At 41.2% G+C, this 26808-nt stretch overlaps 1 protein-coding gene across 1 annotated transcript in view; it reads right to left on the bottom strand.

The window, feature by feature from the left end:
- Positions 1–26808, bottom strand: part of PCSK5 (proprotein convertase subtilisin/kexin type 5) — a 492175-nt gene that overhangs the window by 81703 nt on the left and 383664 nt on the right. Inside the window, exons 22-24 of the mRNA XM_049895206.1 lie at positions 22077–22213; positions 15255–15461; positions 13815–13883 (exon numbers count right to left, since the gene is read on the bottom strand). Coding sequence (XP_049751163.1) covers positions 13815–13883; positions 15255–15461; positions 22077–22213 — 413 coding nt within the window. The remainder of the gene's footprint in view (positions 1–13814; positions 13884–15254; positions 15462–22076; positions 22214–26808) is intronic.

Here is a 26808-nt window from a genome sequence, read left to right as displayed (position 1 = left end):
AGCTGACTCCTTTGAATTGTGGTGTTGGCAGAGAATTGAATATACCATGGATTGCCAAAAGAATGAACAAATCTGTTCTGGAAGAAGTACAGCCAGAAGCAAGGATGGTGAGACTACACCTCACATACTTTGGACATGTTTTCAGGATGGATCAGTTCTTGGAGAAGGACATCATGCTTGGTAAAGTAGAGGGTCAGCGAAAAAGAGGAAGACCCTCAACAAGATGGATTTCAAACTGTACACCATAAGTTTACCTGTTAGGATTCTACCCACTTATTTGTTCAAAAATTATGTGTTGAGCAGTTACACGCAGTAGGCGTGAATCTATGTGCTGATGATACAGCAGTATATATATAAGTGCCGAGCACTTAACCACTGTACCACCAGAGCTCCTTGCAGTAAATACATAGCAGATAAGGTCCCTGCCCTCCAGGAAGTTACATCTTAGTGGGGGAAGAAATACAGCAAACAAACCGATTAAAATAAATAAACAAATGAAATGCCAGAGAATTATATGTGATCTCCTCTGAATTAAAATAGGATGATTGGGCCATGGCCTCATCTACCCTGAGACCAGAACTAGATGGTGTCTGGATACCAGTACCGGCTATTCTCATTAGGGTCACAAAAGATGGAATCTGATAGAATGGGAGAAAAACGTGTAGCATAGGCTCAAATTCCGAAACAAACAAAAAAAATAGACATAGTGGACTGGTTGAGGCTGGAGGACTCCCAGAGACTACTGCCCTGAGATATTCTTCAAACCTTGAACCAAAACTAACCCCTGAGGTCACCTTGTAGCTAAATAACACACTAGCTCAAAAACTAATAAATATCACCAGTAAGTACTGTGTTCCTTTAAAAAGTTACTGTAAAGATGAGAATGTAAAGGCTCATCAAAACTAGCTTAATGGAAATGGAACAACCAGAATGGGAATCATGAGAATGTTCACACATTGTGAAAAATGTAACCACTTGTGTAGAAACTGGTGAATGGGAACCTAAAACTGCTGTGTGAACCTTCACCAAAAACACAATGAAATATTATTTTTTAAAAGAAGGATAATTGAAGTGTGCGTGTGTGTGTGTAGAGGGCGAAAGGAAGTCCCTCCCAGCAGGAGATCTTCCAGTGACAGTTGGGGCCACCACCCAGATGTGGAACAGGGCAAAAGGACTCCCAGGGAAGAGGGGATACAGAGAGGGAGCTTCTGTATCTAGATGATGTCACTGAGCAGCAAGGTGGGGTGTCTCTTGGTCAGAGAACTCTGAAGGGTAGCAACAGTTTGGGGTCTCTTATAGTGACAGGATTTAGCCTATCTATATAGGGTTCTTTTTTTTTATATAGGGTTGCTATGAGTTGGAATCGACTCGACAGCACTGGGTTTGGTTTTTTTTTGGATGGTTAGCAGATGTTTGGTGCAGTTTATCAGAGTTTGCAAGCAGGCAGGCTGTAAATGGCTAAAACACACTTATCTGAGCTACTTTTATAGCAATTGGATGTACAAAATTTGAGTTTGGAGCTGGTGGGCTTTGGGCTAACAATCTTAGCTTGGTGTGAAGAAATAAACAACCTAGGGGCCATCTTTGGCTCATTTACATAACAGTCCCCAATCTTGTTGGTGTTGTTAGTTGCTGTTGAGTTGATTTCAGCTCATAGCGACTACACGTACACAGAGTAGAACTGCTCCACAGGCCTCTTCAGAAGCAGATTGCCAGGCCTGTCTTACAAGGTGCCTCTGAGTGAGTCTGAACTGCCAAACTTTTGGCTAGTAGTTGAGCTATTAAGCATTTGCGCCACCCATCCGTCCACATAACAGTCAGTCATGTTAATATCTTGGGAAAATGCATTCCAGGCAGAGGAAACAGCTAGTTAGGACCTTGGGATGGGAATGGGCTAGAGCATCAGGACCAGTGTAGATGGAGAGTGCGGGTTAGGGGACAGAGGTAGGCAATGAGGTTAGAGAGGAGTAAGAGATGAAAGTCAATAAGGCCCTTTTGATTAAAACACACAGGTGTTAGTTGTCAAGCATTATCTACAAGTTCTAGCTTAAGGCAGGCGGAGATACCAAGTAAGGGGTCACAGGCTTCTTGGCAGAGCAAATGTACCATGCCACATCAGAAGAGGTGTTTGTTAATTGGACAGGGTTCCAATGCTTATCCTAGTGACTTGCCGTGGTCCCAAGTGGCCCATCCCATTAACGCACATTTGAACACACAGGCAACAGTTGGACAATGGCTTTGAGTAACGATCATTAGCCATGTGTACCCTGATAAAGTTACGCTGTTCCTGACTGCATGATTCTGATTTGCATCTCTTCATTAAGGGGTGATTGTTGTACCCGGTCCCAAGGAGTAACTGACATATTTTATCTTTGAAATCTCAGTAGGTCAAACTTCCCATCTGTAAAACTTTTCAGTTGCTCCTTTGCTGAGCACATAAAACGAATTTACTTCTGAACTGAGACCTCCTATGCCAAATTTTTATAGCCTTAAATGTAGTATTTTATCACTACTATAAATGGTTCTTGACTCACCTCCCACAGACCCTTTAGCGCTAAAGGCAAGAGGCGTTCTGAATTCACTTGTTTCAATTCATATAAGATTTCTAAATTGAAGCCAGGTTATTTGGATAATATTTCAAATGTACAGGCTGTACTTCTGATAAACATAATAAATCTGCAATTTTACAATTGGCTTGGGCAGCTAGCATAATTGTAGCAGGCATTTCAATAAGCATCCCCTCAAAACGACCTTCTTTCTCTTTCAAGACTGACCTCTAAGCCTGACCCAAAGGCTTCATGTCATCCCTGAAATGTTGGGGTCATGGTAGTAGGCAGGCTACATTTTTAGGTTAATTAATTTTTTTAGTGGAACATTCAGGTTTCTAGCAACTATTTTAGGGCATAAAGTTCCACCATGATGATAAATCATGCTGTCAGTTCTTTCTGGTCCAAATTAGAAGTTGGAGAGATTGAGAAGCTTTTCTATTCTAATATTCTACACCTTGCATCTCCAGATTACTCTCATTACCCCTCTGGGGGTAATGCTACGTTTGGCCTTGGGTTTCCTCTTGCCCTAGTGATCTGATTGAATGGGGACTGCTCAGACAAAAACGCTCGTGCTCTTGTTGTTCTCAGCTGTAGAACAAGAGACTGAGAGGTGGCCATCCCTGGGTTGCCTGCCTGGTTCATACAAAACATTATTCCCTTGTCTCACTTAGTGGTGGATAGTTTATAGCTAGTCAGAACATGCTGTTTTTATGGAAAAGATTTTGGGGAAAAAAAAGTTGGCTGCCACAGGTGGCCATAGGCACAGCTGGGAGGGAAAAGGTTCGATTGACCTGCTAACATCATCAGTGAGAACATGACTAATGTTTGGAGATGTCAGCACAGATACCCCTTACCTTCCAGAACTTTAACTTTGAGTATTTGGCCAAGGGAGTAAATGAGGCATGACCCTGCCCAGGGCTGTGTCCCTGAGCCCACTGCTATCTCCAGCTTGCTGTGCTGTTCCGGACCCCATCCTGTGTCTAATGCCCTGGGCTGGCCCACTGTGCTGGAAGCTGAGCTGAAGGCTGTTAGTAGGGTTGTAGCCAAGGGTTCTCTGGTGGGAGTTGCAGGGAAACTTCATGGAAAGGATGAGTCTGGACTTCTACCAAATTACCCTCCTGTTGACTTTTGGAAGGCCGGAATTTCAGACTCTAGAGGTGCAGCGGCAATTTACTGACACTCACTGTTGGTCCAACTTTCATTTGGAGACCTGCCTATTGAGCAGCTGGGTATCAACATGAGGATGCTCCTCCCTCACTCATGCAGCTTCTCTCTATTCTGGTGTCTGCTCTGTGACTTAAATCAATTTTTTTCTCCTCAGCCAGTGGAGCTTGAAGCTCTTCCTACCATCTGGTAAAGGACTATGTAATGGCAGTTTGGCAGTGACATGGGGAGATGGAGAGCTGGGGGTGGGATGAAGACAGCTAACAACGGTTACAAAAGCCACAGCTATTTACCGAGGGCCTACTCCATGACAGACACCGCGCTGAGTGCTGCGACAAAATGGCGCATGAGGTAGACGAGTGGCCCTTGGAATTACCAACAGGCCTCTTGGTGACGAAGCCATAATAGGAAAGAAAAAGGGTGGAAGTGAAGAGAGCATAAATTAAATTTCATTGTGATATTGATAATAAAGTCATTTGGTTTATCTGTCCTGAAGCACACAAAATATGATCTTTCTAGTTTTCATTATCATTCCTTGGGCCATATTAGAAGGTAAAAGGAATGTAACTTGTGTGGTGTCTTCCTTTATAAAACAGGAGAATTAAGAAATAGAAAGTGGGGGGAGTCATTGCTTAGGGGCACTGCTACTGTTCAGGGTGACAGAAAAATTGGGAAATGGATAGTGGTGATGATGGTTGTACAATGTGATGAACATAATATCACTGAATTGTACACATAAAAAATGTTGGGGAAAAAAAAGGAAAAGAAACAAAAAGTGGGTGAGGTTTGCCCAAAGATTTTTATTTTCATTACGTAGGGGATGGATGGAGAAAATCAGTCAGTAAGATTTCTGACACCATTCTCCGTACTGCCTCCAAACCAAATAAAGCCTAACCGTCCAAAGTTCTAGTCACTACTGCTGGTCCCACTTTCATTTTTGTTTTAAACTTGATAAACAGACATAAGCTGGGGGTCTTGGCTGCCTAAGGATTTCACAAAAATCAAAGATAATTTCCACTAAAAAGAAGTAATTTGGCAATGGGTTTCTAGCTTGTTATTCTAAAACTTGCAAAAGAGACATTTTCCTTGGTGTCTAGATTCTCCCGCAAAGGTGAAATCCAACCCGCTGGCCCAGCTGCCTCTGCTCCAAGTCAGCCGGAAGTTAATGTCACAGACCCCACATTGCTTTCAGAAACAGCAGATGGCCTTCTGAACCTTTCTGCCCTTGTTTTGCTTTTGGCTTCACTCCGCCCTTTTGTTTGACTAGATTTGTTTTGGAAGAGCTTGGCTCCGTTCTCTTTCTGTAAGCATACGTGATCCAGACAGACTTGGCTTACAGCTTGATTTCGCAGGACAGTTACACAACAAGTAGGAGGAACTTTGATTCTACCCTGGCTCTGGGGGAAAATAGCGTAATAACACCGAGAGCCAAGATGATGAGCTAATTGCTCCAGAATTGAACTTAGGATACCTCTCCATTATATTCTTCTCCCCCATAGCCTTAAGAACGTGAACTTGAATGCAGGCGAAAGGGCAAGGAAAACTCCAGGAGACACAACTAAGAGCTGCACAGCATGACGAATGTAAGTGATGTCACTGAATTGTACATGTAAAAAATGTTGGAATGCCAAATGTTTTCTTGTATATATTTTTATTAAAATTAATTTTTTTTGAAAAGGAACATAACAAAGAATGAAATAAATACAGCAGGTTGACCCTTCTATGTCTTTCATTTATGTAAACCCAAACCCAGTGCTGTTGAGTTGATTCCGACTCATAAAGACCCTATAGGACAGAGTAGAACTGCCCCATAGAGTTTCCAAGGAGCACTTGGCTGATTTGAATTGCTGACCGTTTGGTTAGCACTTAACCACTACGCCACCAGGGTTTCCTTCATTTATATGCTCTACGTAAATTGTGTAGTCCACTCTGGAAAAGAGCACATATCCGGATGGGCTATGGATTTGGAGCCAGAGGTCCTAAATTTGAATTTGCCAGGCCTTGGTTTTCTCTTCTAGGTCATGTTTGTAAAGTGCCTGTCTAGCTCAGGGCCTAGCATGTAACGGACAAAAGTGGTATAACACATCTGCCTTGCTTCAGCTTCCTTCCTCAACAAATTATTTTAAATACAGCTTTGCAAAGATCTGTTTATATATCCATCTTCATCAGCAGTTCTCAACCTTGATTGCAGATAAGATGATGACGATGATGATTAAGTCCATTGTTTATTTGGATTTCCTTAGTTTTTACCCACTATCCTTTTTCTGCTCCAGTATCCCATGCAGGATACCGCATTACATTTCGTTGTCATGTCTCGTTAGTCTTCTCTTGGCTGTGACAAGTTCTCAGACTTTTCTTGTCTTTGATAGCCTTGACAGTTTTGAGGAGTAGTGGTCAGGTATTTTATAAAATGTCCATCAATTAGGACTTGTCTGGCATTTTTTCTGATTAGGCTAGGGCCATGGGTTTTCAGGAGGAAGATTCCAGGGGTACGGTGCCATCTTCATCACATCATATCAAGGACATATTATCAACATGATTTATCACTGTTGGTGTTGACCTTCATCACCTGGTTGAGCCAGTGTTTGTCAGGTTTCTCCACTGTACAGTTATCCCCCCTCCCTTTCTATATTGTACTCCTGGAAGGAAGTCACTACGCACAGGCCATCCTGAGGGAGTAGCCAGTGATGCTCCCTGAGGTTGGAGTATCTACATCGATTATTTGAAATTCTTCTGCCTGGAAGGTTTGTCTTTTCTCCCCCATTTATTTATTTCTTCCATCATTTATATCTGTATAGACTCACAGATATTTATTTCATACTTAGGGTTATAATCCAATACTATTTTTTATAATTTATTTCATTTTTATTGTTGTTGAAAATACACACAGCAGAATGTACATGAGTTCAACAATTTCTACATGTACAATTCAGTGCCATTGATTACATTTTTTGAGTTGTGCAACCATTCTCATTCACCTTTTCTGAGTTGCTCCTCCCTCATTAACATAAACTCACTGCCCTCTAAGTTTACCCAAATACTACTTTATGTTGTTGCTCAAATTGTTCTAGCTTTGACCATTGGGAGCTCTTTCTTTGGGTTCTGTGTGGCATTGACATACTCTATCATTACGGGGTTTTGTTTTTTGAGCACTTTCTTGCTTTCTGCCACAAACTGATGCTACAGGCCTATCTTGTGTATTTCCTGCGCTAGTCCTAAAACAGCTGTAAAAAAGCAAATGCATATATAGTTGTGTTATATACACCCAATTTCCCTCTGCAGAGATTGTATCATTTTGCACTCCTACCAGCAATGAATAAGAGCAATGAATGAGTGCCTATTTTCCTGCAGCCTTGCCTGTAAAGTGTATTGTTAAGCTTTTCAATATTTGTCAGTCTGGTAGGTGAGAAATAATATCTCATAGTAGTTTTAATTTGAATTTCTCATATAAGAGTTAAGCATCTTATGCTTAAAGGCCATTTGTTTCAAGTGATTTTTTAAAACTGTCTCTTTCTTCATAATTTCCTGGCTGTCAGGTTATATCAGGCTCCTTTTCCTTCATACCCAGACTACTGAAACAGCCTAGCTAGTTTCTCTGCCCACAGCCTCTCTTCCTTTCAATTTCGTTGAATACAGTTAACAATGTTATCAAATTAATCTTCTTATGACACACCTTCAAAACACTCTCTTTTCTAAAGAGCTTTTAATTATTTCCTTTCAGTCACAGAATACTTTTAAACTCATTAATCTGGCTTCAAGATCTTCTGCAATTTGGTTTTCACCCACTTCTCCAAATGTCTCTTCTACTTTCTTATATTCACTTATTCCTTCCACAAAACTGGAATACTCAGTGTCCTAAGAATCCATGGCATAAATTCCTCCCTCCAAGCCTTTTTCCTGCTGTTATCCAAACCATAGGACCCTCCGTAGGGCAGGTGTTGTTAGTTACTGTTGGGTTGATGATTCCAACTCATGGAGACCCCATGTGTGCAGAGTAGAACTGCTCCATAGAGTTTTCAAGGATATGATCTTTTGAAAGCAGATTTCCAGGCCTGTCTTCCAAGGGTGGGTTTGAACGAGCAATCTTTCAGCTAGTAGTTCAGGGCAGCCTTGCCCTCATATCTATTTAAATTCCATGCAGACTTCAAGGCTCATCCGAAGTGCTCATCTTCTAGAAAGCCTTCCTTGATCACTTCTGTGCACAGGGATTCCCTGCTTTCCTGAATTCTGTGAGTACATATGTTTGTGCCCTTATCTGGTGCTTAATTTATAGTAATTTACCCAACATTTTAAAACTCGTGTGTATTTTTTCCCAAGAGTAGGGACTATAGCCATTTCAGTGGGTAGATATTAATGGGCTTTCATTATTCACTTCTGAACCAAGATAAGGGCACATGAATCTCTATTTTATTGCTGAGGTAAGGAAGTAAAGAGACTTTATACACTTTGATTAAAATCAACCATTAATCAATGGTGATGTACATATGGGTCCCAAATCTTAGGTTATAGTCAAGTACTATATCTATCACTAAATTCCCTAAATTAAAAAAAAAAAAAAGACTCAAAACATTAAGTAAAAATTGCTCTACTTATTTCTCCCCTCATTTATTGATGAAATATAATTTGGAACACTTAGGCTTATCTTCATTAAACTTTCCATTCAAGAGACTGGTTGGAAAGACAAAGAATGTGGCATTAAACCTTCTTGGAACAAAATGGTATTATAGAAAATGCTATCTGTGTGTTTACAGGCTGGTAAAGAAATCTAACCTTATAACAATAAGGGCTCCCCTGTTTCATCCCAGAGTATCAGATTCAATATTTTCCTCCAGATACAATAACCACCGTTGAGTTGTGTGTTTTGTTTTCTGTCTCCTTCCCAGCAGTCTTTCCTTGGCATAACAAATTTCTAGCTCCACCCAGGAACAAGGTGAGATCCCAGTCAATCTGGTGTTTGAGCTCTTCCTTCTTAGGTGTAAAAGATAGGTCTTAATTTATAGTGCACTGAATATCTAGAAGGAGCTCTGGTGGTGCAGTGGCTAAGAGCTTGGGCTGCTAAACAAAAGATCAGCAGTTCGAGTCCATCAACTGCTCCTTGGAAACCCTATGAGGCAATTCTGCTCTGTCCTATAGGGACACTATGAGTTGGAATCAACTCAACAGCAATGATTTTTTCTTTTTAATATAGAATGTATACTTTACAGAGCCCTGGTGGTGCAGTGGTTAAGAGCTCAGCTGCTAACCAAGAAGTCAGCAATTCAAACCCACCAGCCACTCCTTGGAAACCCTATGGGGCAGGTCTATTCTGTGTTGCAGGATTGCTATGAGTCAGAATTGACTCAATGGCAATGGGTTTGCTTTTTTGGTTTTTTTTTGGAGTATCTGGAAAGAAATGAAAAACTCAGAAAAATCCCTACTATTTTCAACAACTAATTATCCCATAGTGTAGATGAAATGCTTCAATGTGAATGATTTTATTTTTCCTCTAACTCCTCCAGAGATTGTTTAGACCTGGTCCAAATCTACATTATTATGATGGAATAAAGCTTAGTTCTCTCCAAAAGGTGACATCTCTTCTCAGAAGAAGAATCTCAGAAAAGTCTACAGTGAATTATTTATATCTTATTAAAATTATGACATTTACTAAACCAGGTCTTCTTTAAACCTCCCTATTTTTTTTTTTTTATAGTTCTAATACTCCATGAAAAAGCATTTATTTTTGTATTGCATGATTTCTCTTCCTCTTGGCCCATAAACAAAGTCTGGTTAGAGAAAACATCGTATCTAAATTCCTGGTTATTCTAAGCCATTCATCTCTGCTTCAAGTTTTGACAACTCTCGGATTTATTTCAACAAAGCTTTATACATTTATTGTGCATTTATTATATGCTGGACACTTTGCTAGGTCTTGTGAGAGAAGAGTATATAAGTCCCAGGGCTTGTTCCCAAGTAGTTTAGCAGAAAGGTGTGTGCATACCAAATATTACACAAGTCAACTGTAAAAAGTATTATCATCGGCCAACAAACGAAGGAGAACAGTAAAAGAGAGAATTGATTCTACTGGGAGATCAGTAAAAGCTTCAGAAATAAGGTGAGAATTAAGTTGAGCCAAGGCAATCCAAGAGCACATAAAGCTCAGTACATAGGGATTTTATAAATTAAGAGAAATATTAGAATTAAAAATTCTCAAATTTCTCTTACTTTTTAATTATCAACCAGTTGCCGTTGAGTCGATTCTGACTCATAGCCTCACTATAGGACAGAGAAGAACTGCCTCATAGAGTTTTCAAGGAGCACCTGGTGGATTCAAACTGCTGACCTTTTGGTTAGCAGCTATAGCACTTAACCACTATGCCCGCCAGCAGGGTTTCCATTTTTAATTATAGTTTTGTAATTAATTAAAAATTCTAAAATTAGAAATTAGCACCTGAATCATATTTAGAGTGTTCTAGTCCCCCTTTCTCATGATCCCACCACACTTTGTACCTCCGTCTACTCTGACAGGTTATCTTGTAAAAGATTTCGTTCCAGATGTGTCACTTACAACTGGCTTACAGCAGGATCACAGCCATACCCCCTTTAAAAATCCAGTGCCATACTAGACAATTAAAGTTTCTTAAAGGAGTGAATGAATTGAATATTTCAACAGTACTTTGTAAAGTGAGGCAAACCTAATTTATCTTTTTGAAAGTTGATTCTCTTGGAGTTTGAGTCCCCAGATGGCTGGTGTCTGCTATGGATCCACCTCAGTCTAGTCTTTAGTTGGATCAGTTAATGGGTGGGTGGGCACAGTGAAGGTCCCTAGTGATTGTGGTTGTCACTGTTCCCACCTTTGTGCTAAGGCTCTCACTGATCCTGAATGAGTTCACAGACATTCATACATCCCTTTCAAGATGTCTTAAAGACACGTAAGGAACGTCTTCCTTTGTGTTTAATTTGCTGGCTGGCTTTGTTCCACTGCCATCACTGGGCAGAGCCAAGAGAGCTAAAATTTCTGGTTTAAGATATATATAGTGTGTGTGTGTCTATACACATACACAAGCAACACACGCACACACACAGCTCTGTGACACACAAAATATCATGATGGACAACAGCAGACATGCAAACAGACACCACAAATGTTAAGTGGGGTGTGATATTTCATGGGCAAATATGGCCTGAAATGGGTAAAAAGTGAAATTGTGAGCTAAAATAGTTATCCTTGTTTCCCGCAAGACCATCTCCCATCGCTTCACAGGAGACACCAGGATTTGCTTGTATTTTTTATTTTAGTACTTTCATTACCTACATCTAGGCTTTTTTTTTTTGCTTCCCTAGAAAATTAGCATTTTGTCCTTAAACCTCTGATTCTAAATGTTACCCTCTTCTTAAGTGTGAGTTTATTGTTATATTTTATTTTCCAGTAAAATACGCCTTGTTTCACAGTGAGAGGTAATGGGAGAAGAATGTTCAAGCCCCTAAAAACTCTGTTTCGTACTTTCAAATTTTATAAAAATACTCATAATTTAAGGCAGGGAGAGAAAGTGATAACCATCAGATAAATTATAACTTATGAATAATACTTAAGAATTAATGAAATTCAACCTGTACATCAATGTTCATTGCAGCACTTTTCACAATCGCCAAAAGGTGGAAACAGCTGAAACATCTATCAGCAGATGAATGGATAAACAAAATGTGGTATAGATACACAAGTAGGTCCTCCGAATCTGTGGGTTCTGCATCAACAGCAGATCAAAAATACTCAGAAAAAAAAAAGAAGGTTCCAAAAAGCAAAACTTGAATTTGCCCTGCACCAAGCACTACACTGAATCCATGCGAATGAAGTGACGTGTAGGCATACCCTGCTGTAGCCTCCCACCATTTCACAGATTCTCAGGCTCTCTCCAGCACTTGTTGTTTGAGCATGATTCACCTTGTATCTTGTCACCATTCCCTAAACAATACAGTACTGTGTAACAACTATTTACACAACATTCACATTTTACTAGGCGTTATAAGTAATCTAGTTTTAGAGATGACTGGAAGTATACAGGAGGATGTATATAGGTTATACGCAAATACTACACCCTTTTATACCAGGGACTTGAGCATCCTGGGATTTTGGTATCCGCAGGGCCCTGAAACCAATCTCCAGATGCTGAGGGATCACTGTACTACTCAGCCATAAAGAAAAATGAAGTTCTGATTCCTGCCACAACATGGATGAACCTTGTAAACATTATGCTTAGCAAAATAAGTCAGTTGCAAAAGGACAAACTCTGTATGATGTCACTTACATAAAATCAGCAAATACATAGAAATCAAAGATTATTAGCAGTACCAGAGGTGGGAGGGAGAGGGAAAGGGGGAGTTTTTCCTCAGGAGGCATTGAGTAATTTGACAAAGGATGGAAAGAATGGTTCCAAAACTTGAAGAATGTATTCAATGTCATTAAATTACATGAAAAATTGTTGAGTTGTCATGTTTTATTGTGTATATTTTTGCCACAATTAAAAAAAAAATACTGAAATCCACCAGGTAAGGCCAATGAAAACTCTACTTAATCCTAACACAGTCTAACTCCTTGCAACTTCAAGAGTGGTCCACAGACTAATAGCATCAGTATCACCTGGCAGCTTGTTAGAAATGAAAATTCCCAGGCCTGACCCTAGGCCACTGAATCATCACCTGTGTTTTAACAACCCCTCCCCAGCATGATTTGTGCCCACACTGAAGTTTTAGAAGCACTAGTTAGCCAACTGTAGAGCTTCATGGAAGCTCCATGAAGAGAAATTATTCCATGAATCCTTAATTTAGATTGGGTTTCCTTTTGAAGATCCACAGACCCAAATACCAATTATTTTCTATATGTTGCTTAAATTTACATTAAGATATATTCCCGGAATATGGTGGCCTCTCTATTTTTCATTTATATTCAATTCAAGTTGCTATGTGTTATGGGCTGTCCCTACCACTACCTTCACAGGAGATTCAGGTGTGCTAAAGGCCAAGAAAGGCGGAGCCATTGATTTGAATCAGAGGATGATACTGAAGACTGACAGGTGCCTTCATTGCATGATGGGGATTTCAACTCCACTGTCATCACGTTGCTTTCTTTTCTAAGGATTGTCTTAGGCTCTAAGCGATAGAGGCAATTTATTTAAAGAAAACCCTCCAATTTCTCTCCTGTGCCAAGCTTTTGTGTTTCATACACCAAGTGAAGTAGAGTAATTTGATATTTGTTTGCCTGGGTTTAGTTCTCTCCCACCATTGTTCATCTTCAAAATGTCACCTTGAGAAGCTAAGGAGAAGTTGAGGAGTCCCTGGCATGTTGAAACATCGTTACCTATAGGTAAGCTCCTGCCAACTAGTTAACAAGCAGAGAAAAAGATGCCATCATCCTTTCCTAAATTCTAGTTTCGTAAAGACAAGGAATCTTTCCATTGTCTCAAAGATAAGTGTCTCATCAACATAACCATTGCTTGTTTTGGGGTAAGTGTACCTAATGGATGGTGATGACAACACTAATGACGATAACGAGTCCTTGCCGAAATAGCTAAAAGATGGCAACAACCTACATGTCCATCAACAGATGAATGGATAAACAAAATCTGGTAACTACATACAATAAAATATTATCCAGCCATAAAGAGAAATGAAGTATTGATACATGAATGAACCTTGGAAACATTACGCTGAATGAAATGTTAGTCACTAAAGAACAAATATTGTATGATCCCACTTATATGAAATATCTAGAATAGGTAAGTGTATACAGATTAAAATTGATTAGTGGTTACCAGGGGCGGGAGGTAGGGAGAGGGAAAGAGGTCTCATTGCTTAAGGGACGCTACGTTACAGTGAACGGTGATAGAGATATTTGGAAATCAATAATGGTGATGGTTGCACAATGTGATGAACAGAATTAATGTCATTGAGTTGTACATGTGAAGAATGTTGAAATGGCAAATGTTATGTTACATATATAGTCACCTAGTTACCAAAAAAAAAAAAAAAAAAAGTCCTTGCTGAAGCAACGGTGACGACAGGATAAGGATGTGTGTAAAAAGATAAAGCTACTTCAGTTCTTTTAATCAACAAAGGAAGGTGACATACCCAAGCTGCACCCCAGACATCCTTCTTCACAAGGCACGCATTCTTCATAGTCTGGATCTTCGACTTCACCTACACAGCGAGAGGCATGAAAAACACAACTGATTTCCACTGACTGGAGAACATTAATTGCTATGAAACTATGCTTTTGTGTAGCTTATTTTCACGCCGATCATAGAACAATTAAGACACTGAAAACAGTCCTTGAACATATACATGTCATTGACTTTTCATCTGCTATTAGTTGAATAGATTGGATCAGCTTGATTGGCTACAAATAGAACAACGCTGGACTCTATGCCCTGCAGCTATATCTGAAGCCCAGCTAGTAGATATGATGTATTAAAGAAACAAATTGTTTCTGGGAAAATAGAATTGGATGTAAATGAACAGGCTCTGCTTCCCAAAACTTTTTTTTTCCTTAAGCTTTAAATCTTATACTCCATTCGTATACATTAAGTAGAAAAAGAAATGAGGGTTGTAATTACTCTAAAAATGTCTTGGAGCTGTCTTCCGCACTAGACCAGGCATAATTCTTACACAGAGCAGAGTTAACAGTCTGTGGCATTTTTACATGGAGGAGAGCAAAAGCTCTAAGCGCTGTTTGTAATCTCCCTCTTCCCATGTAAGATAAGATGCTGGGCAATAACAATAACACGTACAATTCATAGAATATTTTAATAGTTTCTAGTCGGTTTAGGTGGGCCGATTTCTCATTTGCTGCTCGCAGTAGCTCTGTCTTGGTGCTAGGATCTTCCTCTCAGAAATGAAGAAACTAAGGCATGAAGACATTAGCATAATTTTGTCCAGGGTCTCATATCTGATAATTGAGAAGGAGAAAACTATTGTCCAGGACTTCTGGGTTCTAACCTAATTTTCTTTCCACTATATCTTTTCTTATATCCTGCCCAAGGGGTTGCTGGTGGTACTGTGGCAGAATTCTCATCTCCTGTGAGTGACACCTGGGTTGTGCAGCCACCACTCATCTGTCAGTAGAGGCTGTGTGTTGCTATGATGCTGAACAGGTTTCAACGGAGCCTCCAGATTAAGATGGACTAGGAAGAAACGCCTGGCAATTTACTTCTGAAAATCAGCCAATGAAAACCCTATGGAGCACAACCATCCTATCTGCAACTGATCATGGGGAGGGCACAGGCATTGTGCATTGGGCTGCCATGAGGTGGGGGTCAACTGGGTGGCAGCTAACAGCAACATATCCTGCCCATGAACCCCAGACCTTGGTTTGTGCCTAGGAAAGCCCAGAAAAGGGTATGTGGGGAAGAGAGAGAGGCAGCTATCACTGCCCCCACTGGAAATATAGAGTCACCTGAAGTCAACCCTGCCGCCAAAGCCGGAAAGACAATTCAAGTCCTGGAAACATCCAGGTGCCCAGTGCCTTATCCTACCTTCTCCTAAATGTCCATGGGCCCAGAGGAGCCTTACCTTGTGCGCACTCTAACTTCCGGCAGGTGTGGTTGGTGGGTACTAGGAAGTAGCCATTGGTGCATCGCTTGCAGAAGTGCGGGCCCTCGCAAAGGGCGCAGTGGTCTGGGCAGGGCAGACAGGTGTGCTGTGGCGCAGGGTAGTGGCCTGCAGGGCAGCGCTCTCGGCACTCCCCCCAGAACAGGACTCGCTGTCGGCCAAGCTTATCTGAATGGTTAGGAGGCAAAGTAAAGAGGGGAAATAGACAAAATTAGCCAAGAAATTAATATAACTTAAGCTATTTTATATATATATATAATTCCCAGGTGCTTTTCCTTCTAGGAGACCAGGAGTAAAAGAATAGACTTAATGAAAAGTACAATACCTATATACTTGTAGGTGAATTGTTTTCCTTGTGGGGAATAATTTTCCAGTATTTTATATATTTGACTGAACAGTGACTATTACCTGGGATGTCACTGCAAACCCATGAACCAGGCTCTGTGAGTAACTATAATTCAGATTGCATTTAACTTTTCTTACAAGCTCCTTTTGATATCTTTGGACCCTCTCAGACTTGAAGGCAGCAGAGCTCCCATGAGAATAAACAAGTGCTTAGTGATAGACACATTATTATAAAAGTGCAAAATTTTAAAATGATTTTGAATTCTGCTATCAAAATCACATGCTTGTGTCAACCGCCCAAGGTCTGTATTTCTGCACAGTTTCCAGTTTCTGTAATGACAGCCTTACTGAATGAAGCTCTAGACTACGACTTGACCACTTCATCTGCATTCCTCAGAGCTCCCGGCTTCGGTGAACGCTGGACTCTACCAGGAAAGAATCAGCAGTACCTCCAGCCTGACCTACTATGGGGAATTGCTACTAAAGGAAATGGAAGATTCTAATCAGTTACAAAGGGATGCCTGTTGTCATTGTTAGTTGCCATCGAGTTGGCCCCTACTCCTGGGGACCCCATGTACGCAGAGTAGAACTGCTCCATAGGATTCTCAAGGGCTGTGACCTTTCAGAAGCAGATTGCCAGGCCTTACTTCCGAGGCACCTCTGGTTGGGTTTGAACCGCCAACCTTTTGCTAGTAGCCGGTTCAGTGCTTAACCATTTGTGGCACCCAGGACTTCCTTCAAAGGACTGCAGTCAGATGTAAATATTAAAAAAAAAAATCAAGACTAATTCATACAGATGTACCTAGAGGTTGCTTACTCCCACCCTCCTGGATTCGTTTGTTTGTGTGGAGTGTATCTTGGGGTATCATCTTCTCTGAATGTGTCCGTGAGAGAATCAGAGTCACCAATACAGCACTGGATTAAGTGTTGGGCTCTGCGGGCAGTGCCCAGAGTGTTAGGCTTGGCGGTGTGCCAAGTTTGATATGTGTCAAAAAATTAATTTGCCTAAAATATTATCAAAACAAACTAAATATCAAGTAGTTAACATAATTTTAAAAAAAACCACAAAAAATAAAATAGAAACAAAACAAAAAACCAAAGCTGTTGCTGTGAATCAATTGTGACTCATAGCGACCCTATAGGACAGAGTAGAACTGCCCCATAGGGTTTCCAGGGAGTGGCTGGTGGATTCCAACTGCTGACTTTTGTTAGCAGCTGAGCTCTTAACCATTACTCCACCAGGACTTCCTGAATTTATGTAAATGCTCCCATATTATGCACGGTGGTGCAGTGCTGTAAAGAGGCTACATGAAACCCGCTGTAGAAAATATTCCTCTATTTAAGGAAACGAATTACTGTTTTAATCTTGCAGGAAAAGCTCATCACTATGCTGATCCCAGACAATTTAGGAGGCGTGAATCACAAGAGCGAGTTCTATGAAGTACCCTGAATCAACTGGACAGAAATGGGTGAGTCCCCGGATCACGCCCAGGTGGTGCAAGCTATCCGGAAATATGAATTGGTGAGGTTCTGAGTGTGTTTTTATTACATTATTTTCCTCAATCTGTTATTTGAAATAAAGTAAACGAGTAAGTAGACTTTTTCCTGGTGGCATTGTATTAAAGGGCACTGCCAACGTCCTCTGCCTGGGGCAAGTAACTGCCTTCGCTGTCCCAGCATCCAGGTGCCTCTGCCTCAGAAAACAGCTGACCTGTGTTACCCAGAGTAACTGGGGTCTGGTGTCCACTCTTCATGTGACATACCATGTGGAGATACAGAATCGCTGGCCTTCAGCATGCAGGCCTGCTGAAGTTGTAGATAAACACAGCACTAACCCCGTATTGTAAGCACAGAAGCTGAAAGTCAGTATATTAGATTGATTCTCGTGAAATTGCTGACATTTGACTGTTTTTGGCCTGTAAACTCAGCACCTTCAAATGGTTTAACCTATTATTGCTTATTTAATCAAAGCCCTAGTTCAAATACAAGTTAAAACCGACACCCTTGGATTATGGGCTCTCGAGCTATCCCTTTTGTGATGGCGATTTCCCCGTGGGAAAAAGAAAATAAAGAAGGCTTCCAAAGAGGCAGTAAGAGAAAAACCTGATCATCTAAGGAGCTGAGTGTCTGGGACTATGTAACGTGCTTTTGGAGTCCCTGGGTAGCACGAACAGTTAAGTGCTTGGCTGCTAACAGAAAGGTTGGAGGTTTAAGTTCACCCAGAGGCACCTCAGAAGAAGGCTTGGTGATTTACTTCTGAAAAATCAGCCCAGTTCTATGGAGCACAAGCCTGTTCTCACACCCTCAGAGTCACCATAGGTTGGAATCGGCTAGGTGGCAACTGGTTTGTTTTTTAGTTTGTAACGTGCATTTGGTAATCCCAAAGCTATAGATCAATATCGTGCAGTATAAACTCCTATCTGTGGGAACCTGGATCACAGGAGTTCACAGAGTGTCCATCTTCCACTTTATGGTCTTCTCAGGAACTTTGTGAAATCCCACAAGCCTCATGTTCACCCTAACTTGTTCTGAAAAGATCTCTTTTTTCAGAGGGCTCCAACTTTTCTAGCAGAGAAGTAGGAAGATTTGAGGGAGAGCGATGAGTCCATCTTCACATCCATTTGGAAGTCACTGTACACCTGCCACATCTTCACATGACATCAAGAAGTAGAACCAGAGCTTCTGATAGCCAGGCATATGGCAAGTTCTAAATCCTACCCTCCAGAACCTGTGAACTTAGCCTTGCTTGGAAATAGGGTCTTCGAGGATGTATATCAGTTAAAGTAACATAGGTCATATTGGAGTAGGGTGGGTCCTAATCCAATATGACTGGTGTCCTTATAAAAGAAGAGACACACAGAAGGAAGATGTCATATGAAGACAGAGACAAAGATGGAGTTATGCTGTCACTGCAAACCAAAGAATGGGGCCACCAGAAGGTGAGAGAGAGAAGAAACACTCTTCTAGTGCCTTCGGAGAGAGATGACCCTGCTGACACCTTCAATTTGGACTTCCAGCCTCCAGAACAGTGAGACAATAAATTTCTGCTATTTTAAGCCACCCATTTTCTGTTACTTTGTTTCTGCAGCCCTAGGAAATAATGCAACATATTTGTTGAATGAATGAATGAATCCTATAGTATTTGGCAACACTGATATTTTTCCTACATAACCAACTGAATCAACAATCTTGAAATAAATATTAATGGTGATGGGCTCAGATATAGGAGGAAATGTTCTCCAATTCCATCTTTATTATACAGTCATGGTTTTAATATTTGAACCCTTTTGGTTATAATTATAGTTCGGGTGTAAAGCATTGAGATTTGAAGGGCCTTGGTGTTTAAAATACATGGACTCCGCAAAGGGAGGTCACTTAGATGCCTTGATCATGGCCAACGTTCCTCAGAGATTCGGCCCAGGATTATGTGAGATTTGGTCATATTTCTGACAGCCTCAGTATGACAGCTTGCTTAGTTATGGGTGATAATTTGGATAGTTTCTAGGTTTAAATACCAAGCATAAAGTTTTGGCTACTTGCCTAGTGTCTCAGAATTTAAATTCTTGTGACAATATATAGGGAAAGCTGGTTCAGGAGTAGAGTTTGATATTTGTATTAGGCTCCTGAACTTTCATGTGATGATGTAACAGCTGAAATGCAATGAACTCCGAAGGAGGCTCAGATCAGTTTTCAACCATACTAAAGAGAAATTCAGAAACCCTGGCGGTGTAGTGGTTAAGTGCTATGGCTGCTAACCAAGAGGTCAGCAGTTCGAATCCACTAGGTGCTCCTTGGAAACTCTACGGGGGCAGTTCTACGTTGTCCTATAGGGTCGCTCTGAGTTGGAGTCAACTTGATGGCAATGGGTTTTTTTGTTGTTGTTAAGAGAGGAATTCACTGTTACCATTGTTTTCTGGCATGTGGTTTTATTAGAAAAGAAGGTAGACCAACATGAAGGTGTTGGATGCCTGTAGGAGGAGAGGATGGTTAGAGGCAGGAGGGAAAAGGTACTGCTGGTAAAGATGACAGAAAGGCTGAGGGACTCTGAAAATAAATTTTATGAAGTTTATTTCAAAATTTTGCTTACTGAGCATTTGTCAAAACCTATAGGACTGTACAACAGCACAAAGAATAAACCCTCATGTGACCTATGGACTTTAGTTAATTTTTTCAATATTGGTTCATCAATTTGTATATCAAGTAACAAATGTACTACAGGAATGCTAGATGTTAATAACAGGAGAACCTGTGTAGGGGGAAGTGCTTACTATGTGTCCAGCCTTGTTCTAAGTGCTTTATAGTTTTATTTCATTTAATCTCGTTTAACTCTCACGATAACCCTAAAAGAAGGCACCATTATCACCATCTTACAGACAAGGAAGGAAGAAGAATGTGGCAGGCTAGGAGATAAAATTTGATACAGCTATACTATGTCTATATAAGAAACACAAAGAAATAATTTTAGGTTATACAAAGAAATGTTTATCTCCCATGATCCTTTCAATCTGTCTTTCATTTTTGTTGGTTTTATTACAAGCAGGAATGAAGAGAAATCGTTCTCTTCCACCATAAAAACCATGTAATATGATGATGGGTGGATGCCAACAAACTCAGGGTCAGTGAGGCAACTGGGAGTGGTGGGGTCTGTGGAGAAACAGGGAGCACATCTCTCCCCTTAAGGGGACAGCCTCATCCATCTCCAGCCAACTATCTAAGAAATGCAGTCCCAGTGCTGCCAAGTCCTCCAATTTTTCAAGAGAAACAAAATATTCAGGTTTTTATTTGAAATTTCTGTATTTTCAAATTTGGTTCAAATTTTAAAAAGTGCTGTTATAGGTCAATAAGATGTGAGTCTGGCTCAAAGACTGTCATCTTACCTCATGGGGTCAAAGAGGAGGGACAGGCATATGAGGTGAGGCCAGAGAGGAGTCAATGGTCAAACTTTAGAGGACCTTTGAGATGAAGGAATGTAAATCCGATGACAGCAGAAAACAATTAAAGGTGTTAAAGCTGGGCCAGGAAAGGTCATATTTGTGCTCGGGCAACTTCTAAAAGACATGGCTCAGGTGTGAGAAGACCCTGACACACCCTCTGTCACGGTATCTTTCTTCACGTCTGAATGTTTCTTGCTTAATTTCCTGACTTCTCACTTTTACTTCACATCTTAGCTTTACTGCTTCTCTTATGTCTGACGTAATGTTTGCACAGCCTTTCTTTCTCCTTCTCTGAAAAGACATTGCTTCTCTCTCATCTCCTCAGGGGCAGTGAGTGTGTGTCTACAGTAATGTGAATGAGATTTTTCATGTTCTGACAACAAGCAGAAACTCCAAGGTATACAGGCTCTCTATTGAATAGCTGTCTAACCTTCACTCCTCAACCTGAGACACGGCTTCTGAGTCAAAGCAAATAATGGCCTGTGGTAGAACAACAGGTTTGAGGCAAGGAAGAATGAGCAAGTGACCAGACTCCCTCACTGTGATGTTTGTGTGTGTGTGTGTGGTAAATATACATATAACACAACATATACCAATTCAACATTTTATACATGTACAAGTCAGTGACATTAATTATTTTAATCACGTTGTACAATGTGATGGTTAATTTTATGTGTCAACTTGGCTAGGCTACGGTGCCCAGTTGTTTGGTCAAACACTAGTCTAGGTGCTGTTATGAAGTGGATGCATGTGATTAAATCAACTGAACTTAAGCAGATTACCCTCCATAACGTGGATGGGCCTGATCCAACCAGTTGATGGCCTTAAGAGCAAAAAGGGAGTTTCCTTAGGATGTGCTCTGCATTCAGACTAGAAATAAATATTCTGCCAGAACTCTCACCCTTCACTCTTCCCATTACCTGTCTTACAGATTTGAGGACACAAACCTACAGAAATCTCCAGTGTGTCAATTGACCTACAGAATTTGGACTTGCTGCCTCCCATAATTGTGTAAACCAATTCTTTAAAATCTCTCTCTCTCTTTATGAAAACCCTGGTGGCATAGTGGTTAAGTGCTACTGCTGCTAACCAAAAGGTCAGCAGTTCAAATCCACTAGGAAATTCTATGGGGCAGTTCTACTCTGTCCTATAGGGTCGCTATGACTCAGAATCAACTCGACAGCAGTGGGTTTTTTTTTTTTTTTTTTTTTTTGCTGTGTGTGTATATATATATTTGTACATTCTATATCTCTGAGCCCTGGCGGTACAGTGGTTAAGCATTTGGCTGTTAACCAAAAGTTCAACAGTTCGAATTCACCAGCCAGTCCTTAGAAACCCTATGGGCCAGTTCTAATCTGTCCTATAGGGTCACTGTGAGTCAGAATCCACTTGACAGCAGTGGGTTTGGTTTTGGGTTTTATATCTCCATCTATTTATCTATCTACCTATCAATTTATATACAGTTCGTTGGTTCTGTTTCTCTAGAGATCTCTAAGACACTCACCTATTCCACATGAGGTGCAGTTCGAAGGCTCACTTCCTTGACATTCTTGGCAGGTGTGATGACATGGATGGCATTGGTTCTTAAATTCAAATTTCCGTGAAGGACAGTTCAAAATGCAGCGGCCATTGTCAAAAATCCTAAAACAGTGCAGAGAGAAAAAGTAGCCTCAATTAGAGTTTGTAAGGGTGCCTTTCTGGAATGGCCCTAATTTTCAGAACATATTGTGTTCATATTTCACTGCACGGATTTGATTTCATTGTTCAAGAAACAAGACGGATGCCTGGGACCCATCATGTGAAATATTAGTCACACACCCATCCCCGGACCAAGGTTTGGACCTGACAGCAGGCAGGCCAGAGACTGGCTGGGGTGATCAGGCTGGCTGGTTCCCAACAAGCTAACTGGTGCCCATAGGGATTAAGCCAGTGTTGTAGGCCCCAGCGAGTCCAGGCAACAGTCAGATGGAGGGCTCTGAACTTTGAAGACACTAAACAGGCTTTGAAGAAAATCTTCCTTTAGTTAATAGCATGCCCATACTTTGCTGAGGAAATGTCAGCTTAAAGCATTCCCAAAGGGTAGAACAAAGCACAATTCTGTAGCTTAGATGCTACTGATATACTTGGTTTATGCATATTGCAAATAATCAACAAACACAGATTTCAAGTGTCATTTTTGCAAGCATTTCCTGATGCATAGGGTGCTGCAGACTGTACTTTCTGACCATGGTGTGAACACCTACAAGGACACTGCAGATAAATTAGTGTGTGGGCTTTGAAAATCATTGGCTTCATATACATACAATAAACAGGATAATTTCTTTGTTAATGTTTTCATAGTTCTGTTTCTCTTTTCCTTGCAATGTAACCACAAGAGTAAAGGTGATTAAATTGTATCTATGAATTCTGCTCAAAAGACTACGTATGTTTATCAAGAACAGGGACAAGATACCAAAAAAACAAAAAAACCCTGAAACCTATTGCCATTGAGTTGGTTCCAACTCATAGCAGCCCTATAAAACAGGGTAGGGTTTCCACAGGCTATAATCTTTACGGAAGCAGATTGCCGTATCTTTCTCACATGGAACAGCTAGTAGATTCGAACCAACGAGCTTTACGGAAGCAGATTGCCGTATCTTTCTCACATGGAACAGCTAGTAGATTCGAACCAACGAGCTTTAGGTTAGTAGCCAAGTGCTTAACCACTATGCCACCAGGGCTCCTTAGGGACCAGATGGTATTGTGAATAAATGAAATGAGCTAGGGGGTTCAGGGGTGGATTATCCAATAAGCAAGGTAAGCACAGGCTTACTTGTGCTTACTTACTAATCTGTAGTGAGCAATTTCACATTTTTTTCACCACATCAAAGATTCTGCTTCTAGGTGTGTGGCTGGCAACTGACTCTCTCCAAACCCACAGCACCTTCCTACAAAATCAAATCCTCTTCAAATTTACAGTCCCTGACAGGGCAGATGGCTCAGTAAGCAAGGTAAGCACAGGCTTACCGTGTGCTTACTTTCTAAACTGTAGTGAACAATTTCACATGGGTTTCACCACACCACATTGAAGTGAAATCCATGTGAAACTATTCACTACAGATTATTAAGTAAGCACAAGTAAGCCCGTGCATACCTTGCTTATTGGATAATCTGCCCCCGAGGGGCTCCATTCCCAGAGTGTCTGATTCAGTGGGTCTTGGAGGGAGGGAGTTGAGAATTCTCCTTTCTGCCAGGCTCCTGGTGATGCGGATGCTGCTGGCCCAGAAACATACTTTGAGAACTGCTGCTCTACTTTATAGACTGGATTACTGTGAAATTTCCTAAATGATTTCTAAATAATGCAGGTGATTCCAAGTTGGTGTCTCTTTAATGTTCCTTAGCATATTAGCTATTGACTATTGTGTAGTTGTGAGTGTAAGTGAGCTAGAAGCACACACATACTTGAAGGCACCATGCTGGCCCCCAGCCCTTGGAGAGCTGAGTGGGCTGCCAAGAAGGAAAGGGCTTCCTTCTGTCTCTAACCTCTCTGTAGTCGGGTGGGACACCCCACGGAAGGTCAGGTGTAGGCTTCCAGCAACTTGTTCCTAGAGTGGCACTTGTTTACCTAAACCCCACTGATTCTACAGTTAGAGCCAACTCTGACCAGGGGGCGGGCCTTTCCATCTCATGTGTCTTAGTTTCCTAGTGCTGCTATAACACAAATATCACAAGTGGGTGACTTGAAATAACAGAAATTTATCTTTTCACAATTCTGCAGTCTAAAAGTCCAAATCAGAGTGACGGCCATGTTGATTCCTTCCTTGTCATTAGCCCTGGCATGCCTTAGTTCCTTGGCAATCCTCACATGGCATGTCTTCCCCAGTATGTATGTGCTTCTGTGTCTAATCTGCCTTTTTCATAATTCAGAAGTGATTAGGTTTAGGACACCCCCAATACTGATAATGGAGCCCTGGTAGCACTGTGGTTGAGAGATTGGCTGCTAACCAAAAGGTCAGCAGTTCAAATTCACTAGCTGCTCCTCGGAAATGCTATGGGGCAGTTCTACTCTGTCCTATAGGGTCGCTACAAGTTGGAATTAACTCCAGGGCAATGGGTTTTGGTTTAATACTGATAATGGCCTCTTTAACATAACAAAGAAAATCATATTCCCAAATGGGATTACATCCACAGGCATAGGGGTTAGAATTCCAACACATATTTTGGGGGGGATATGAGCCAATCCATAATACCAGGTTTGGAGGAAACTGGGGTGGGGGGCAAGGCATTCTGAATAGTGTGTGGTTTGCAGTCTTCTATCTGGTCCCCACACCCTGGAAGTCTGTATAAAGTGCATCTGTCTGGAAACAGAGTGGGATTAAAGACAGCAAGAGAAGACAGAAAGCCACCTCTGTTCTTGGATTCTCAGCCCCTTTCATTCTGGTCGCCGCGCCCAGCACCACTGGAGTGAATAATCCTTTTGGCCCACTGCAGAGTGTGGCATCCCAACCCTAAGCAGATGCTCACACATCTGGTTGTTCCTTGTCGAAACAGATCCCCCTCACCACCTCGTGCAAGGAGGGAACTGCTCTCCCAGCCCAAAGTGTAGCTGACGGGACCAATGGCAATGATGACTATGCTATCCCCAGCCTGGTTCTGGTTTCTGGGCTAGAAGATTTTTCAGGGAATAATTTAGATATGGCTGGTTAAAAAAAAAAAAAAAAAATAGTACTTAGGAGAAAAACTGCATAAGAACTTTATAAAGTTATTGAACAAGGAAGCTACCTCATGGATTTAACTTGAAGAGAGACGAAGGGGGCATGTTTATTCTGAGGCTTATTTTCTTGCTAAATTCTATTGGAAGAGGGATGTAAGGTACATCATCATTTTATGCTTCATAGGAAGAGATGAGAGATTGGTTTAGGGGGGAAAAATCATTTCTCTCGGAACAGGCAATTTAATGCTTTCGATTGGAACCATTTAAAACTATCCAGAAACAGCAGGGGGACGCAGACGGTGTAATACTGTCATGTTTACAGAGGAAAGGGACTGGCTTTCTTACTTGAGTGCTTGATTGTAAGAAAGTATCAAACCCATAATTGTGCTTTAAACCACCCCCCTCTGCCTGTACCTAAAGAAAAGCACAGATGACATACCCAATTTTTGTGAGAACATGGTTCCAACTAAAGATGGAGAGAGAAGGAAAGTAGTCATGCTTAAGTGAATAGGCACTGAATGATGTTATTCACCCTGTACCCTCCTTCCTCTGTAAGTGAAATCGCTAAAGAACTTGAAGTACCACTTCAAATTGCTACTTTTCCACAGACACCAACAAATCTTCCCTAATGGCGGAGAATAGATTTCTTGCTCTGGGCTCCATTGGGGTTGATGGAAATCTCCTTTAAAGCCAATTCCAGCCATTTCTGGCACCACTTGTCATCCAATTTGTGAATTCCTGAAACCCTCTCAGTGCCCCCCCGCCACCCCAAGTAACTTAAGCTTAAAGAACTTCTCTCCACCAAGTCACACAGGCTTTGACCTTTTGTAGCTGAATGACACTGAGTAACAGCAGGTCCAACAAGGCTCACAGAAAGGAAGGAGCAGGCAATGCCAAGTGCTAATGAGCCAGGCAGAGGTGATGTCTTCATTATTGGGAGTGAATATTCCAGAAGCCCCAGGGCCTGTGTGTGTGTGAGATGTGGACCAGAACAGGAACACTGGAAAGCTAGGCCCTCTGTGCCGATTGTTGACTTGGCCTAATGAAAGCTATCACAAATTACTTAATGTAAATTCTGGGTGCTTCAATGTTCTAACAGAATATAATCTCGCAAAACGTCTTTTGCTTTCCCTAATTCATTGAAGCAGATAAAATAAAACGTTTGAGGCTGGGTTTCAGGACAGAGGTAACTTTTAAATGCTTTTAATTAGTTCATTGACTCTGAAACTCCTTCAGAACTGGGTTGGGAAATTAGCGTGGCCAGCGAAGACCATGGCATTACAGAGCTACACATATTAGATAGCAGAGTCAAAGGGGACACCTGCTTCCTCCAAGTCTTCAGCTGTCTTTAAGCCAACTCTTTCCGAGGCTCAGACTCCACCTTTTCTTTCTCAGGAGGTGACATCATCTACTAATTTGCTAATAAGATGTTTGAATTTCCTTATCTTCTTGTTTTCTTCATGTCAAAATTCCTTTCTCTCTTTTTTCCTTAACTGTTCACACGTAAATGGTGTTTCCCATTGGCTTCTGGTGTGTTTCAGAC

The sequence above is a fragment of the Elephas maximus genome, chromosome 9 (genome assembly GCF_024166365.1).
Source record: "Elephas maximus indicus isolate mEleMax1 chromosome 9, mEleMax1 primary haplotype, whole genome shotgun sequence".
NCBI lineage: Eukaryota > Metazoa > Chordata > Mammalia > Proboscidea > Elephantidae > Elephas > Elephas maximus.
The sequence above is the reverse complement of the archived record's forward strand: the minus strand, read 5'-3'. Positions and strand labels throughout refer to the sequence as shown.